Source organism: Babylonia areolata, chromosome 1 (assembly GCF_041734735.1).
Source record: "Babylonia areolata isolate BAREFJ2019XMU chromosome 1, ASM4173473v1, whole genome shotgun sequence".
In the NCBI taxonomy this organism is placed as follows: Eukaryota; Metazoa; Mollusca; class Gastropoda; order Neogastropoda; family Buccinidae; genus Babylonia; species Babylonia areolata.
The window spans coordinates 37271484-37290321 of NC_134876.1; the positions used below are offsets into that span (position 1 = coordinate 37271484).

At 41.5% G+C, this 18838-nt stretch overlaps 1 protein-coding gene across 20 annotated transcripts in view; it reads right to left on the reverse strand.

Moving 5' to 3' along the window:
• Positions 1 to 18838, reverse strand: part of LOC143282461 (tyrosine-protein phosphatase non-receptor type 13-like) — a 590260-nt gene that overhangs the window by 474085 nt on the left and 97337 nt on the right. For all 20 annotated transcript variants that reach the window (XM_076588135.1, XM_076588121.1, XM_076588127.1 and 17 more), the window contains exon 6: positions 7332 to 7427. In XM_076588135.1, the coding sequence (XP_076444250.1) occupies positions 7332 to 7427 (96 nt within the window). The remainder of the gene's footprint in view (positions 1 to 7331; positions 7428 to 18838) is intronic.

Consider the following 18838-nt stretch of genomic DNA (forward strand, 5'->3'; position numbering starts at 1 on the left):
AAAAGGGGAAAGAAAAGTTTTGGGTTTGGGGACTCTGTCCGACCCTTCCCTCCCCTCACCCTGAAACCTTCGGTCCTCCTGGGGGAAACAGCTCCTTTTGATCTCGGCCCCAACACACCTTTCAACCCCGGGCTCTGTTCCCCCCTTTTTGGCAGTTGGGGCCTTTGTGAGGGAAACCCTTTCACCGCCCTATCCCGAAAGGGGTCGCCTTGAGAAGACGTGCGCCTTTAGGATTCCCGGGCTGAAAAAAAATGCCCCGCTCCTCAGCCTCTTGATGACTTCAGCCCCTCCCCAGGACGAAAGCCCTTCTGGATGCGGGGGTGAAGCCGCAGGGTTGGTCATCAGCGCCCTCCATCACCAGCCACGATGGCCAAAATCCAGAGGTCTCAACGACCTCCGAATCGGAGTCTGAGTCATCCGTTCCTTGTCTTCTTCTTTTACCCGAGCCAGGGGGGTGTAGTTTTTTGGAAGTCATGTTGAAAAAAAAATTGAATTCATCCCTCCCTTACCCACCCACCATGGGGTCCAACTTAGGGGCCAGGGTCAAGGGAACACCAGCTTGACCCCTTCCAGGTTTCGGGAGGGATATACGACCAACAGTCCAGCTCCAACGTGTTCCCCCCCGATCATGCCCAGCCCCGGGGACAGAGAACCGAGCACTACGGGGGTTACCTTCGTCAGCCACTAAACTGCCAGTCTTGACCCAGCCCCACGAAGGGGTAGCCGATTGACACACATGGGCCAATGTGTGCCGCCTGTCTTAGGAGAGGTCCGAGCCAAAGGATGTGTTGAGAGCAGCGTGCTCTCTCAATCCCCAGGATCTCATTCCCCTCCATCACAGGTCGCGCCGCCACGGCAACACGGCGGGCCTAAAGAAGGCCGCAGAGAAAAAAAGAATGTGGAAAAGAAGGCTTGATGGGGAGCTGAGGACAGAAAAGAGGCAGTAAAAAGAAGAATAGAGAACAGCGAAAGGGACAGTGGGTCACGTTTAGTTTGGGCCTCACTCACGACCTGTTCGGCATGGAAGCCCTATCAGGGGCATCAGTACAAAACCACCACTTATTCAGCCCTGACAGCTATGATGGCTATGTAGGCTGTCAATTAAGACCTGGGATCAGAGCACCAAACCCCAAGAAGCACTGATGCCCCCGCCGACATAGCTCGCTCGATCACTGGCCACTGAGCCTCCCGACCACCACAAGGTAGTGACCCTCCCGGGAGTGGGTCAGGAGAACACCAGCCTGACCCCCTCCAGGTTTCGGGAGGATCTTTGTCAACAACATTGTCAAAGATATGCCACACAAAGTCCAGGGAGTCATCTATGCAGATGATCTTGTCCTATGGTGCTCAGAAGAACACCTCACAACTGCCAACTACAGACTACAGCAGGCGCTGAATGTTCTCCTAAGGTGGACAAAACAGTGGCTGGTGACAATTAATGCCAAAACGACCACTTACACTGTTTTCAGCCTATCACCCAAAGAACGGAAGGCCAACCTGCGCATCAATGGACAAACTCTGCTTGCTGAGAACAACCCCACGTACCTGGGAGTCACTTTTGACAAATGCCTGACGTGGAAGAAGCAAGCAGAGAAAGCAGAATCAAGAGCAAAAGTACGACTTGCAGGAACAACATGGGGCGCGGATAACACAACCCTCACGAGGCTGTACACTGGTAGAGTCAGGCCAGTGCTGGAGTATGGCATGACTGCATGGGGCACTACGGCCAAGTCCAACTTTGAACGTATCAGAAAGGTTCAGAATCAAGCTACCGGTATCATCACAGGGGCCATGAGGTCTACACCAATTCAGGAGCTTGAAACCATCACAGAGCTCCAGCCCCTTGAGGACCGCAGAGACGCCAAACTCCTGACCCAGGTTACCAAGATCAAGAGCTTCATCAACAGTGCTGCTGAAAGCACTTGAAGATGGAAAAATCATTGAGTAGATCTTCTTTCTTTTTATAAAGAGAGATGAGTTTGTTAATTATCGTCAATCGTCAACTACGATGTTGATACCGGAAGTATATACTGGAAGTGGTAAACTAAGGGAAAGAAGCATGGAGACATAGCAACTGATGATGGCAGTTGTAAACGATGTGTTCGAGCAACATGGTGTTGTACTTGTAGTCTAGTGTCAGTAGTTGATCAAAGACACTACTTTCGTTTTCTAACACGTTTTTGTAGTTGCTATTGTTGACCTGCAGAAAATCAAACAAAATTCCAGCCACTATTTCTGTACTGTATGCTCTGGCAGCCAAGTTGACATGCTCAACAGCTTTTTGCTCTCTAAAATAAAATAAATAATTTTTTTTTTTTTTAAAGCATCAAAATCAAGCCAAAACTTGCCAAGGAATTACTCTGAACACTCATCAATGCAGTGACCATTTGAAAAGGAGGTATGCGTGAGCAAATGAATGGCTGGACTGTTGACAATGCAGTTACCCCTAAATTGCAGATATATCCACAGTCGGAAGTGAAAGGCTTAAAAGACCAAAAAAGCATTGGATGAGGCAGAGCAGAAAACCTGGCATAATGGCGTCAAGAGCCTTGTCAAAAGGAATGTGCCATTGCTTGTAGCTGTTTACAACATTTGATTGACAAGAGCAGGACGGACTTGACTGGGTGTCTTACTCCTGTGATCGCCATGAGCTTAGGCCAAACAGAGCAAACCGTCAGGCCTAGTTTGCATCATCTTGACTGGATACAGTATATTACACCAAAACTGTCATTTAATGAGAGGAAGTGTTCAATTTAAATATAACTCCAAAGAGCAAAATTGCTCGTTTAACATTAGGCATGTTCCCTGCTAATCAGTTCTCTCTTTCATGCAACAGGTCACTGCTGAAATTGGCTGCCAAGCAGTCATGTGGAGATTCCAATTAGCATACATGGCATGTTGAAGGAGCTGCATTGGGGTGAAAATACTTCAATTTTCATTAGCTGATCATATAAACTTGGTTATATACTGAACAGAAACTGTTTTGTTTTGTTTTTCAGCTGTGTTCATTGTCAGGCATCCCTAAATGTTGTTCAAATTAACACAAACCCAACACAACTGATTATTAAATCACTTTACTCTCCATGTAGTCCAAGAGAAGAAGAAATTCCAAGGAAAAAATTGCAAAGAAATAAACTGTAATGTACTGGATAGAACTGTACATCACACTGAACATAACAAAAAAGAGCCAATACTTATTTGTTTGAAATGTGGACTCGGTATTTTCTCTCGCACCCGCTTACTGAATTCAGTAACTAACATACGCTGGTCTGCATAGATCCAGAGAAAATGGCAACATGTTACAACGTGCCCAAGGTGACTGCAAAGTCAATTTTCTTTACAGTGAACTTAAATATGTCATAATAATAGATAAATCAATTTACCATGCTTAACAAATAAGTTAAAATATTAATTTTTGTGTATATGTGTGTAGGGCAGGGTGGGGTCGGGGGGGGGATTCAAAATCAATTTCAAGATGGTAAATTGAGAAGTAACAACTGCTTTTTTTTTCTTGCTTTTCTTTCACCTCAAGCCCTCTGGAAAAAAAAAAGATGAAAAAGAAAGAAAGTAGATCTGAAAATGGGGGAAAACAAAACATATACATGCAGGAAAAGCATAATAATGAAACACGCAGCTGCATTTCACGCATATATAAACACACACACACACACACACACACACACACACACACACACAAACATGCTCATGCACGAACCCATCCCACCCCAAGTTCAAACACACGTGTCCCCTCATATAACACAAGTACACTGCCAACACAAGCATGTACAAAGCATTGTACAGTCATAAAAGAAACAGTACACCAATAAACAGACTAGTATTACTGTCAATAGACTACCATCCATTAATTCCTGGGTGGCCGGCTTCCTGCAGGATCGGCGGCAGTCAGTGGTGGTGGATGGAATGAGATCGTCCTACATGGCAGTTCAATGAGGAGTTCCTCAAGGATCGGTATTGGGACTGTGCCTATTCCTGATCTACATGAACGATCTGCCAAGTAGAGTGCAGTCGCGCACACGCTTCTTTGCCAATGATACGATCATCTATAGGCTCATCCTCGTCCCTGAAGACCATGACACCCTGCAGGAAGATCTCCTTGAGCATGAGAGGTGAGAGGTGGGAGAAGGAGTGGGAGATGAGGTTTCATCCAGATAAATGTGCAATCCTGACCTGCACCAACAAGCGCTCCCCCAGTGTCTCAACCTACTCCCTGCACAGACAGCCTCTTATGATAGTGTCCTCCACAAAATATCTAGGAGTTACCATCCAGAGCAATACAAAATTTAACATTCATATGGATAATATTATTACTTCAGCCAACATGACCTCAGCTTCCTTAGACGTAACTTCAAAAGAGCACCTATTACCACCAAGGAAATGGCATACAAGTCACTGATAAGACCCATACTGGAATATGCAAGCTCCGTCTGGGATCCAACAGCACAGAGTGACATCGACAGACTTGAGGTGGTAGAGCACAGAGCTGCTCATTTTGTGCTGAACCGATACCAGAGGATGGCCAGTGTCTCTGAAATGATGGAGCTCTTGCAGTGGCTGACTCTCCAGCATCGCAGAAAATCTGCCCGTCTGTGTGCTCTCTATAAGATCACCGAGGGAGCCATGAAAGCAAAGTGCGACCTCCTGCAACACCAGCCATCAAGAGCGAGGAGGGCACATTCCTGTACTTTTGCCCGTATTGTGTGCAGAACAGACTGCAGACTCCGATCGTTATTTCCATGACTGGAACATGCTTCCTGAGGATGTGGTCTGTGCCCAGTCCTCTGCCACTTTCAGGCAGAGGGTGGCAGCACACATTTAAATCCCCAGCCTGCTTTTTTTTCTTCTTTTTTTTTTACACCGGTTAGCAACCCCAAATGCCAATAATGGTCAGACAGTTGACCCTGGGCATCAAAGGAATGAAAATGAAATCACCCGTTGTGTGTATTTAGTATCGGATCGAAAATCTCAAATAAGGTTTAGTTCACATGGAGACACGTAAGTAAAGACTCACTTGTGTTTCGCACTTTATCCAGTAAAGGAATCATGAGGAGGAAAAAAGAAAGAGATTTAAAAAATCATTGAAAAGTGCTCTGTATTAACTAATATATAAGCTTGGGAGGAAAAAAAAAAAAAAAGGCATGCGAGTGGATTCGAACCACTCATGTTCAGTTCCAATGCAAGCAGACTAATCCCAAAGGCTGCGGCACATCTGACGTCAAATGACCAAATTTAAAACTTAAAGCAATGTTGACATTTTCTTCTAAGTGCGATAAATAGATGTGATGGTAGTTGACGTGATAACGCCGTTTAAATTTTAGAATTTTGTGTGTTTTATTCTATTTCAATTATTCTTTTATTTGGGCGGTTAAGGAGACATTGCCATCTCCTTCAAGCAAATCGCAGCACATGGTAGATCTCTAGATCTGCACAAACTAGTCTACAACGGTCTGAAAGAAACGATCTATTCAATTTTTCTTTTATGTTCATTCCAGTTAATTCAGTGTTGTCTTCAGAATATTTATATGCAGTAAACACGTCAATGGTGTAGTTAGTATCACTGTTAAGTGTTCTGTCCTGAATTTGTGTTTCTTTCCTTTCAATTGTGAACAAGAAACATGAGGTCATGTTGTCTTCGAACACAATTTACCTATGTTCTAGTCGGCCAAACTCAGTGGAAAGCAGTTTTTAGAATTTTCGGATTTCAGAACACATCTCAACGAAATAAACTGTTAATAATTCGGAAATACGGTTTAATTCGGGAGACTTACTGGTATGACTGAGATGATTTTCATACTATGTTTAAGCCAATATTGGTAGGGTCAGACAAAGTATTTCCAGTGAAAACGACAATGTTAAAGTTTACCACAGACACACACATACACACACACACACAGACAACTGTACACCAAGTTAAAACACAGACTCACTTTGTTTACACAAGTGGGTCAAAAAAGATCTACATGTCCCCCAAATTTCTACTTGCTCTCGCAAGTTGAAGATACAGTTTGATAAAAGTAGCTACCGATAGAGTGAAATGATAGGTCAGCAGATAAATCCTTCCACAGAGAATTGCAAGTGATTATCTGTCCAATAAAACAGGATCCAGTTCCAGAAGAAAAGAGCTGATGAACACCAGGCCATCAGAATTATGTTCTTTCTGTCCATTGGGAGTTGTCTCAGGCCATCTGGCAGTTTCTCCAGACACAATCCACAGGGAAATGGCAGGTTGTGGATCAGTCCTTGATGTCTGCTGCCAAGGAAATGTTCAGGGAGGGAGACAGAGGAGAACACAGAAAAGAATAATAGACTGCCCACATTACAGAATAGACAGGAAAAGCATTTGCAGAAACCAGTTTGATACATAAGTAACAGACCTGAAGGAATGTGGTGAACAGTTCCTGAAAGACTTGGAGGAATCTGGTAAACAGTTTCTCTGTGTGGTGCCTTAACGACACTTCACAAAGTTGAGGGAGGGAAAAGATGCAAGGGCAGGTGACAGAATGTGGTTGACAACATATTGCTGACTGCTTTAAACTACACCTTCATGACATTATTCAAGACAAAACTCTACTTTCGCCTATCGTTTCCGCACTTACACATTTTATTTATAGAACACACTTTCTCTCATTGAGACCCTTGTTTCAGTGTCATAGCTGCATTTGGATTATCTTTTTTTTCACCATTTTCTCCATGCTGTCAATGGTTGTGATTCCACGTCAGGGCTGTTTGGGCCTGGAAAAATCGGTGGCCTTGAGGAAAATAATGTCACAGTTTCAAAAAACTTCCACTCTTTTGTCCTTCATTTTCCCCCCGAGGGCACTGTTGACCTGCCTGTGCTTCCTGAAGTGCATTGTCTGTCAGATCTACAATAATGAAATAGACCACTAGTTCAATGGAATTCTGTCAAACAGCAGAGTTACATATGGCAGCAGAGCAAGCCAAATGCATACACGTTTTTGCACCATTTCTTCACCATTTGACTAAACTTTTCTTCACTAAAATCAACGACAGAAATTTTCTAGCTTTCCAACAAGATGCTACATGACTATGTAGGGGTGATTTTTACAGTACAGAGAAAAACATAACTGATGATGATGTCATATTGCTAAAAAGGGGCTGCATGCATCAAAGCCCCATTTCGAGAAGTTAAAGTCAAATATTTTCAGTGTACGTTTCAATCATTTTCATTTCTTTTGCTTTTTTTAGTTCATGTTTTTGTATCATTGCTCTCCTACACTAATGAATGAATAATATATATAACACAGAAATCAACACAAAAGAAAAACAGAAAAAATATATACATAATACTCCACCTGATTAACAGATCCCAGAACAGATGAATACAGGTGGCAGATCGTTTGAGCATATGGAGTTTTCTCAGGGTGTTGTCTGGTGTGTAAATCACAGGCCTGGACAATCAAGAAACAACAGTCATGTAATAATGGGATATTTTCCAGTTTCAGAATAACACATTAAAGCAGTAACACATCACTTTCACAAAAGGCAAAGCCCTCCCAACTAAACCATAGAAAGACAAGAAAGGCAAGGCCTTCAAGACTCACTTGTGATACACTTTTAAAAAAAAAATCCAAGTTTTTATGTATTGAGTATAATGCATTTACTGTTATATTTATATTTTTTGTATTCTATAAACTTGGCACTTTGATCTGATATTCGACCCAACAAAGGATCTGTCATTATTATCATTTTTTGTTCAAACAGGAACTTCTTTTGCTAAGCATGGAAGTTTTATTTATTGCAAACGTTTTGGTGAAGATAGCAGAACAAGGGAAGTTACTCTGCTGGGGAACTTAGTTTGCTTTAAACTGATCTTTCTCATCTTAAACATTACATTTTGAAATTATACTCAATACATAAAAAGCTTGGATTTTTTTTAAAAAGTGCATCACAAGTGAGTCTTGAAGGCCTTGCCTCTCTTGTTTCAAAATGTAATGTTTAAGATGAGAAAGATCAGTTTAAAGCAAATTAACTCCACTAGCATTACAGAGTAATTTCCCCTTTTTACTATCTGAACCAAAACGTTTGCAAAATAAATAAAAATTCCATGCTTAGCAAAAGAAGTTCCTGTTTGAACAAAAAATGATAATAATGACTGCTCTAGCTGTTGGGTCAGAATATCGGATCAAAGTGCCAAGTTTAGAGAATACAAAAAATATAAATATAACAGTAAATGCAGTTTGCATATAATTAGGCTTCATTCTTTATTTTTTTGTGCCAATCCCAGAAGCGCAATATTGTTTTAAACAAGATGACTGGAAAGAACTGGATTTTTCCTATTTTTATGCCAAATTTGGTGTCAACTGACAAAGTAGTTGCAGAGAAAATGTCAATGTTAAAGTTTACCACGGACACACAGACACACACACACACACACACACACAGACAACCGAACACCAGGTTAAAACATAGACTCACTTTGTTTACACAAGTGAGTCAAAAAGAAAGAGTGAAATGAACAGAACAGAAAATGGAAAAATATCAGACTTCCGGAACAATGTTTAGAAAATTGAATTTGTTAGGTCTTAACTGCTCAGAATGACATGCCGTAGTGTAGGATTTGACGGATCGCAGAATTTTTTTCATACACTCAGCAGTGTTCAATTAAAGGGAAACTAATCAGGCATTTTGACATTTTATGTCTCTAAGAGACCAGGACAAGTGCAGACAGACCAATACAGTTTGTGAATTTCACAGTCTTTCAAAGGAATGAAGGACGAGGAGTAGCAATCATACTGAACAAAAACCTAAAAAACAAAGTTTCCACCATAAATCTAGAGAAATGGTGTAGCAACTCATGTGAACTAGTGGGTGTGTGTTTGAAAAACCTGACAGAATTCACAAAAGCATTGTGCTCATCAATGCCTATGTTCACCCAGGAACCCGCACAACAAGAGGATTGGGCCTTTTTAGATGAAATAGAGAACGAACTTGGAGACTCAGTCATTATCTGTGGAGACCTTAATGCCAGATCGAAGTTATGGGACCAGCGGAACACCAACCCACAAGGACTCGCACTTGAAGGAATGATAGGGGAAATTCTTCTTAGCCCATTAACAACCACATCCCCAACTCGCCTTGGAACAAGACAAGGGGACAGTGACAGTGTGATCGACAATGCTCTAACATCTCCAAAATTCAGAGCAGGAATGAATGCAGAGACGCTTCCACACCAAGGCAGTGACCACCTCCCGGTAGTTTTCAGTCTACAGAAACTATCAGATAAACCCTGTATGAAACTGCGTGATCCATTCCAGTATAAATCCAAAGAGTCAACCATCATCGAAAAACTAAGACGCAGAAGAAACAAAAGAATGGCACCGAACCGAATGCAAACTATTCAGCCCCCATGATGGAATACCGACACAGTGAGAGCCTGGATAGAAAAACATGCGGCTGTCAAACTTTGGAAAAAGAAAGAACAAAAGCTTCTCCGGACAAAGATATTGAAACAAAAATGAAAGAAAAAAACTAAACAGCTTGAAGTCATTGCTCAAGAGGCCAAAAATGACAAGTGGAAACAGTTTTGCAAGGCACTCAGTTATGACAGAACACTGACAGAGTTCTGGCAATTTTATCGTTGCATGGAAGGGAAAACGTGCACAACAACAACCCCAGACATGTTAGATACCGACGGAACCAAGCTTAAAAAAGACAAATGAAGAAAAAGGATCCGCGATGCTCAACGTTTCATACAACAGAGTGATTAAAGAAACTTACATGAAAAAAATATGTTGAGGAGTTAAACCAAACCATTATACAGACTGGACCCGATGATGACCTGACAATAGATGATCTAAACGAAGCAATAGCCAAATGCAAGAAAGAATCGGCTCCTGGCCCAGACAAAGTTCGCTACTCGGACATCAAGGAGCTATCGGAAGAAGACAGAAGCAAACTTTTCAATCTGTATTGACTGGACACACAGCTTCTTAAAACCCATACCAAAACCAGGAAAGGACCATCGTCAGGTAAGCAGCTACCGAATCCTAACCATGCAAAACATTGCTGGAAAGCTCATGGAATGCATGATAGCCAGGAAACTTGCAAGGGATCTTGAACACAGGCACATTCTCCCTTCAAATCAAGGTGGTTACAGAACAGGCAAGTCCACAAGGGAAAATGCAGCTGCTTTTGCATATGAGGTATATGAAGGATTTCAAAGAAAAGGAGAACATTAGCAGTAGCAATCGACCTTGAAGATGCCTGCAATAAAGTCCAGTTTGCGCACCTCATGGAGCTGCTACTAAGGTATGGAGTAAGTTTGGCACTGACAAGATAGATAGCAGCAGCGCTTCAGGAAAGAACCGTCATCCTACGCCTTGGAGATTGGATGTCTGCACCTTCTAAACTATCCATGGGACTGCCACAAGTTTCTCCGCTCTCTCCTGTCCTCTACAACATCTACATGAAGGGCCTTTGCAGACTTAAACAACAATGGAATAGTTCGGGTACTTACTCTTGTGGTCTTCAAAACTTCGAAAGATGCTCAGGAAAGAACTAAAGCTGTCCAGAAACAACTAAACAATATTGCTCAATAGTGCAAAGACACAGGATCTTCCATCAATCCAGCGAAAGCCCAAATGTTGCCGTGCACCCTCAACAACAGAACCGCGAGCAAATCACCACCACCTGTGTCATTCGACAGGATTCAGATCAAGGAAACTGAATGCCTACACTACCTAGGAATACAGTTTGACAGGATGCTGACCTTCAGAAAACATACGGAAAATACAGTTCTCAAATGCAAAAAGGGCCTTTCAGTCTTAAAGGCAATGGCAACCAAAGGTACTGAACAACGCCACCTCTTCCTGCTATACCAATCACTCGTACTCAGTGTGATCGACTACCGACTTGGGCTAACAACACCATCTCAAAGCAACCTCCTAAAATTAGAAAGAGTTCAAAATGAAGCTATAAGGCTGATCCTTGGAACAACAAAAGACACGCCCACGGAAACCATGCGATACCTGCTTGACCTTCCTTCAGTGCAGGTCAGAAACAAGTTAGAACAGGTTAAGACCTACTTCAGCGCATTAGAAAACCCTCAAAACCCACTGCATGACGCAGTCAAAGAACCAAAAGGCAGCCGTCTAGGACGAGGAAGATCATGGATGCGGCAAGCAGAAGGCACAATCCAGCTAGTATGCCGACTACAAGACCTGAAAGAAACAAAAGAATGGGAGAAAAACCCTGAAAACCACAACCACCTATTCAACACAGCCATTTTACCCACTCTAGGAAGACACTGTTGGGAATGGCCAGAGGGCAAAACTGATACGGAAGTGAAGCTACTCATAGAAGAAAACAGTAAAGAAGTGGGCATCATCATATACACAGATGGCTCAGTCACCAAAGACCAATCTGGTTGGGGATTCACTGCTAAACAAAATGGAAAAACAATGAGGGAAGAGAATGCTGCCTACAAAGTCACAACCTTCCAGCCTAACAATGGAAGTTGAAGCTGTGACACATGCCCTCCAGTAGCTATCGTCTATTCATATGCCCGGAAACCAACATGCCATGATTCTAACCGACTCAATGAACCTCATCCAGAAAATTGAAAATGGAATGGGAAGCCCAGAGTGGCATAAGGCAATGCGCAAATTTCAGATTAAAAAACTTACATCGTCATACTGCCTGGGACATGCAGGTGCTTAGGGAAATGAGCGAGCTGACAGACTTGCTGGTAACACAACGACGACGAGTGGCCTACATCTAGGAAAATCAGAAATCCTCAGAAAAGTCAAAGAATATAAAAAAGAACAGGTACAAGGCCATCACACCATCGATTGCCTCAAAGAAATAAAGGCAGAGAGAGGGAGCAGCCATAAGTCTAGCATGAAAGGTAGAGCATGATGCTTTGCAAATCAAACAAATATCGGCATCATTTCCAAACCAACCTTGCGCAAATTTCTTCAAAACCGAACAGAGTTTCTGTGGGCTTTTCTAAATACAATAGACTGAGCAACACACTAGACGCCACGTTCTTGGCATCAGAGATCTTTTCCCATCTCTCTTGCGGCCAATCAATGGCAGCCTCTGTGCTTGTGTGTGTGTGTGTGTGTGTGTGGGTCTGTGTGTTTGTGTGCGTTTGTGCATGCGCGAGGGTGTAAGTGTACACAAGTGTCAGGAGAGTTCTGTGCACGTGCGTATGTGTGTAGGGGGAAGGGGGTGCGGGAGGGGGTGGGGGGGGGGGGGGGGGGGGGACGTAGCGGATGAGGTATGTGTGTATGCACGCCTACACTGTGGGAGCAACAGAATATTGGAACGTGCGGGTGTGCATATATATATCTCTGTATATATGTGTGTGGGGTTGGGGGTGGGGGATATGGGGGTATGTGTGTACGCTTGTACAAGTAAGTGTGCCTCTGTGTGTGCGATACGTAGCCTAGAAATGAGTGTGTGGAGAGGAGGGGGTGCAACGAAATGAAATGAAATTATGGTGCTTAGAGCCTCGCCGACCACTAAGGCCATCTCAAGGCTATCGCCGCGTCAATAACTACTACAACGATAAAAAAACAACCAATTAAAACGAGTCACCACTTCAAACTTTCCACTCCAAAGTTAAAAAAAAACTTCCATAGTTTAAAACCTTCAAATCTGGTTAAAAAGGTTCACTTCTTTTAAGAAGTCCATCAGCGCCCACGGAGGGACATCACGAAACAAAGTCTTCAAAGAAACCGCCGTGTAATGTCTGCATCTAACGTCATGCAGATCCCAACAATCAAGGAGCACGTGTTTCACGGTGAGAGGCTCGTCACAGGGAATGCATCGAGGGGCCTCTTCCCCCTTCAACAAGTAAGAATGAGTTAAAAAAAAAGTGTGCCCCGCGCGCAGTCTGCACAGCACAGACTACTCCTTTCTGTTCTTCACCCCCGAAGGGAGGGTCTCTTTTAGGTCCGGACGGATCTGGAAGAGCTTGTTGTCCATCTGGGTGTTCCACTCCTCTTGCCATAGATCCTTAACGTAGGTGTTCACCTTCCGCTTCATGTCTGTATATGGCACAAAGGATCTGGACAATTCTTTCTTTACAGCGTTCCTGGCCAGCAGGTCCGCCCTTTCGTTACCACGAATGCCAACATGTCCTGGAACCCAGGCCAACACAACCTCGTATCCTTTCTTCGTTGCGAGAGTAAAAGTTTCATAAAATTCCAGCAGTTTGGGATGAGTGATATTCCTGCAGGCGATCGCCTCCAGGGCTGACAAGGAGTCGGAAAAGATCATGAATCTCTTCTATTTCGAAGAGAGAACCATTTTTAACCCCAGAACCAGTGCGGTCAGTTCCGCGGTGTACACCGAGCTGTCAGACAGGATGTGTTCCGTTGAGGGCCGGTCAGGAAAGGCGGGACAGAACGCAGATGCGGCGACTCCGTCCTCTGACTTGGAACCGTCAGTGAAGATGCTTTGAAAAGTGGGGAATTTGTGGCACAGTTCTGAAAAGTAGGTTCTGTAGGCCAGAGAACTGGTGGTGTCCTTACGGTACAAGGCCAGATCGAATCGGACCTCAGGTGTTGTAAAGGTCCACGGAGGGCTGTCAGGGAACTTAGAGAAATCCGAGATGCCACCGACATCCAGATCGGCCTTTTCTAAGTGCGGCTGAATGCGGAGTCCGAGAGGAGGTATGCAGTTTGGGTTGTCTGTAATTTTCTTATCGAAAGGGTTGTTGAATACAGCGTCGTAAGCAGGGTTTGTAGGTTCCGAGAACAATTTCAGATAATAGTTCAGGGTCAGCTTCAGTCTGCGGTTGGAAAGAGGCGGTTCCCCCGCCTCTGCGTACAGGCTGTGCACAGGGGTGGTGCGGAAAGCACCTAAGCTGAGACGGAGCCCTTGGTGGTGTACAGGGTCCAACAGTTTCAGATAGGACGGTCTGGCCGAGCCGTATACCACACTTCCATAATCCAGTTTGGACCGGACCAGGGCTCTGTAGAGGTGCAAGAGAGTTCTCTTATCAGCACCCCAGTTCATGTGTGCCACAACTCGGATGATGTTAAGGGCTTTTTGGCAAGATATTTTCAGCTGTTTAATGTGGCTGAGGAAGTTCAGCTTCTGATCGAAGATGACCCCTAAAAATCTGGCTTCCTTGACCGCCGGGATGGTGGATGTTCCCAGACGGATTTCAGGGTCCGGATAGAACTGGCGAAAATTATGAAAATGGATGCATTCAGTTTTGGAGGACGAAAATGTGAAGCCATTCTCCTCTGCCCAACACTGGATCTTGTTGACGCAGAGCTGAAGTCGTTGCTGGATGCTGGCGTACGTGCTGCCAGTTGCAAATAAGGCAAAATCATCCATGAACAGCGAGCTGTCCGATCCTTTCTGAACGGATTGAACGATGTCATTAATTTTGATGCTGAAAAGAGCCGGCGACAGGATGCTCCCTTGCGGGACACCCAGCTGGGAGGGGGTGCAATGGGGGGTGCGGGGGGGGGGGAACGTAGAGGATGAGGTATGTGTGTATGCATGCCTACACTGTGGGAGCAACAGAATATTGGAACATGCGGGTGTGCATATATATATCTCTGTATATATGTGTGTGGGGTTGGGGTTGGGGGATATGGGCGTATGTGTGTACGCTTGTACAGGTAAGTGTGCCTCTGTGTGTGCGATACGTAGCCTAGAAATGAGTGTGGAGAGGGTAGAGGGGGTGCAGGGTAATGCGTGTGTGTGTGTGTGTGTGTGTGTGTGTGAATCAGAATCAGAATCAATTTTAATGTCAATTAAACCTGAACAAGGTTTATAAGACACGCATGCAAAGTTACATGAAACCACGCACAAAAAAGAAAAAGCAAAACAAAAATAGATAAATGCTGAACAAGACATTGAATCACTCTTGCACGCTACGGCGTTTTTGACAGCAGTTACTGACAAATTTCCCAAATAGTCCCAGTATTAGCTGACTGGGTTTAATAATATTTGGAATGTAATTTTGAATTTTTTGTATGAATTCTACTCTAATTTCTTTGTATAATTCGCAGTCATCCAAGAAATGAAATTCATCCTCTATTGTTTGACATTGTAAACATAGTCTCCTTTCTTTTGGAATGTTGAAATATCAGCCTTTTTCTATTGCTAAATCATGACAGGATATTCTTAATTTGCACAACAATTGTTTTTGATTATAATTAAGATATCCTTCAAGCAAATAAGGCTCGGTTCTGTATTCACGAGTAACTTTATTATAGAATAGTAGTTTAGATTTATTTTCAGATTTGTTTCTCTTCCAGAATAAAACATATCCATATTCTAGTTTATTCATTATAACGTGGCTAAGTCTATGAATATTGAATGTTGACTGATTATTCCAAACGTGTCCTAAACCAAGATTCTGTAATATAATTTCAACGAAATTAATCCATGTTCGCTGTTTTGTTTCCTCTGTAAGCATATCATCATACACAATTTTGATATATGAATTTTCTCGTGCCTGTGTTATGTGAAACCAAAATTTTATTACTTGACAAATCACTTTTAAACTTAAGGGGTATTTACCTATTTCACCAAGTATTGCTAAATTTGTGGCTTTTTTGTGGACACCCAGTATTTGTTTAAAAAAGTTTAGATGAACATGCTCATGAGGAAATTTGTTCGTGAGACAATGGTTATATAGTTTGTCAAAGGTAAAAGTAGCATCTGCTTTTTCACAAGTGAGGAACCATATTTCTGCTCCATACGTTAGTATTGGTGAAACGAGGCTATCAAATAATTTTGATATGATATGTATGCTTATGTTTTCATTCTTGAAAGATCTTTTAAGAATATGAGAAGCTTTATTACCTTGTTTTGCCAGATGTTCCATAGCCTTTTCAAAACTGCCTGATTTATGGAATATTATTCCCAGGTATTTATATTGTTCAGTTGTTTCTATAACTTCTGTTCCACATTTAAAAAACATTCGAGCTCGTGGTTCTGATCTCGAAAATATGACAACTTTTGTTTTGCCTCTATTGATTTCAATACCCCATTGTTTACAATATAAATGTAACTGGTTTAGTTTCAGCTGTAGGCCATGTTTAGATTTTGAAAGTAATACTAAGTCATCAGCATATAAAAGACAAGAGATACTTTTGTTTTGAGAATGACTAACTGTTGGCGAATCGGTATCTGGGACCCAATCAACAATATCATTTATAAATATACTGAATAACGTGGGGCTCAGTGTATTTCCCTGTAGTACTCCTCTTCGAACATAGATTGAAGGGGAGAATCCATTTTCATAACGGGTCAGACTTTTGTGTCTGTATACAAACTTTTTTATTAAATTGAAGCACCTACCTCGTATACCGATTTTTTTAAGTTTTGTGAACATACCTGCATGTGAAATGCTATCAAACGCTTTTTTGAAATCCACGAAACATGCGTATAATCTGTCTGTTCTATTTTTCATGGTGTAATCAACAATTTTTTTCAAAACAAAAATATGGTCTGTAGTTCTAAAACCTTTTCTAAATCCAGCTTGTTCTTTTGCAAGTAAATTGTTTGATTCTAAATAATCATTTAATCTGCTGTTGAGGATTAGACACAGTAGATTGCTTAAAGAACAATTGATAGTTATTCCTCTGTAGTTATTTGGGTTTGATTTATCTCCCTCTTTATGAATTGGGATAGATATCCCATTTTTCCACAAATCCAGATAACATCCAGTTTTTAGAATGTAATTAAGTACTGTTTTAATTGTAGGAAGTAAGTCCGGTAAAACAGCTTTAATTATCTCATTTCTGATACCGTCTATGCCCGGTGATTTGTTGTTCTTCAATTTTTGGCACGCTTTTAATACTTCTGTGTCAGATATATCATTATCTAAACAAGTGTTATTACAATCCACATTGTTAAAACCGTTTTTCATCCCATTATCACTGGTATTTTGGTTTTCATCATCTATACCAACTTTGTTTCCAATAAGTTCATGTAAGTGGGTAATCCATCTTTTAACTGACAGGGATTGTGTGTTTTGATGCGTTTCCATTGTTTTTAGCTGTTTCAATTTTTTCCACAATGTATTTGGATCATAGGCTAGATCTTTGTTGAGCGAGTCAACTAGTTTTGATTTATACATTCTCCTTTTTTTCTTAATGATTTTATTATAAAGGTTTCTCTTATGAAAGTATTTCTGATGTAGATTTTTGTTAAATGGGTATCTGTTTAAAGCATTTAGAATTGATTTCAATTCTTTGCGTTGTACAACACATTCCTTGTCAAACCATTTTTTATGTCGCCTTATCTTCCTAGACTTTTTAATTCTGCATGTAAGACATTTTTTTGCTGCGTCTTGCAATATTTGTGTGAATTCATCTATGACTGTATTTATCATAGAATTTGTACTGGTACTGTTAGAAAGTTGAGTATTCAAAATATCATTAATATATTTTAATCGTTTTTTCATTTCTGGTGATGCTAGGATTATCCTAAGTTTCATTTTGGAATTTTCATCCCAGGAAAAAGCAATATCCTGAAAGGGGTTGTTGACATGACTAATTCCTTCTTCTATAGAAATCTGTAATTTATTTCGTAACACATGGCCAATTTCTTTGTGGATAGAATGATTGATCTTCAATGACAAGGGGCAATGATCTGAATAGGGAGTAAGATCATGAACTTTCATTTCAATAACATCTTGTAAAATATTTTGCGAACAGAGAAAGTAATCAACCACACTACTTCCTTTCGGTGTAAAGCACATATATCGACCTTGTAAATCTCCGAGTGTTCTGCCATTGAGAATGCATATGTTGGTGTCTATACAAATAGAACTAAGTTTTCTCCCATTCTTGTGGACAGTGCGATCCATTGAGCATCTATACGTGACAGGGTGGAACACATAATCATCAGGTAGTGAATACATATTGTTATCTCCATCCATTTGGATGAAATCAGGTAATATACCACTCCTGGCATTAAAGTCTCCACATAAGATTACATTTCCTTGAGCTGATAAACTGACAAGGTCAGATTCTACTCTGTCCCATATACTGTTTGTGTAATTTTTACCAAATGACGAGTGCGATGGTGGTATGCATAGACAGCCAATGTATGTGTTTCTATCTTCGGCGCGTATCTTTAACCAAACAATATCACTATTGTTTTGTGGTAAAATTTTAACTAGTTTTCTTATGTCATTCTTAATGAAAATTGATATGCCCCCTGATGCTTTCTGTGCTTTTAAATGTTTTGGTCGACTATAGTGTATTCCGGGTGCAAAGTCTGGTAAGTGTATATCATTTACTGACTCTCTATCCAGATGAGTTTCCTCTAAAAAAAAAAATATCATACTTTGAGAGAACATCAAGAACATTTTTTTCTTCTAATTTACTTATCTTTTGACCATCAATTGTTTCTTTGAAACCTTTAAGATTCCATGAGATTATCTTTAAAGTATCATGTTTCATTGTGTGTGTGTGTTGGGGCTCATGTATGTTTATGTGTATTTGACTGTGCTTTCATATCTGTGAAACTGCATGTTTGGTGCATATCTGTTATGCATATGTGTGTGTATGTGTGAATGTGTGTCTGCATTTTTTACATTTATTTGCTTATTCATCATCATTATTGTCTTTTTATTTATTTGTTTTATTTCTTTATTTTTCTAAATTATATTATTATTAGTTAGTTAGTTTGTTAGTTTTTTGGGGTTTTTTTGTTTCTTTGTTTTTTGTATGCTTATAGTTGACTTTAGACCTGTTGACCTTGGTCAAGAGACGCAAGCTCAAATGGTATGGCCATGTCACGAGATCATCAGGGCTTGCCAAGACATTCCTGCAGGGCACAGTGTAAGGGGGGAGAAGGAGAGGCAGACAGAGGAAGA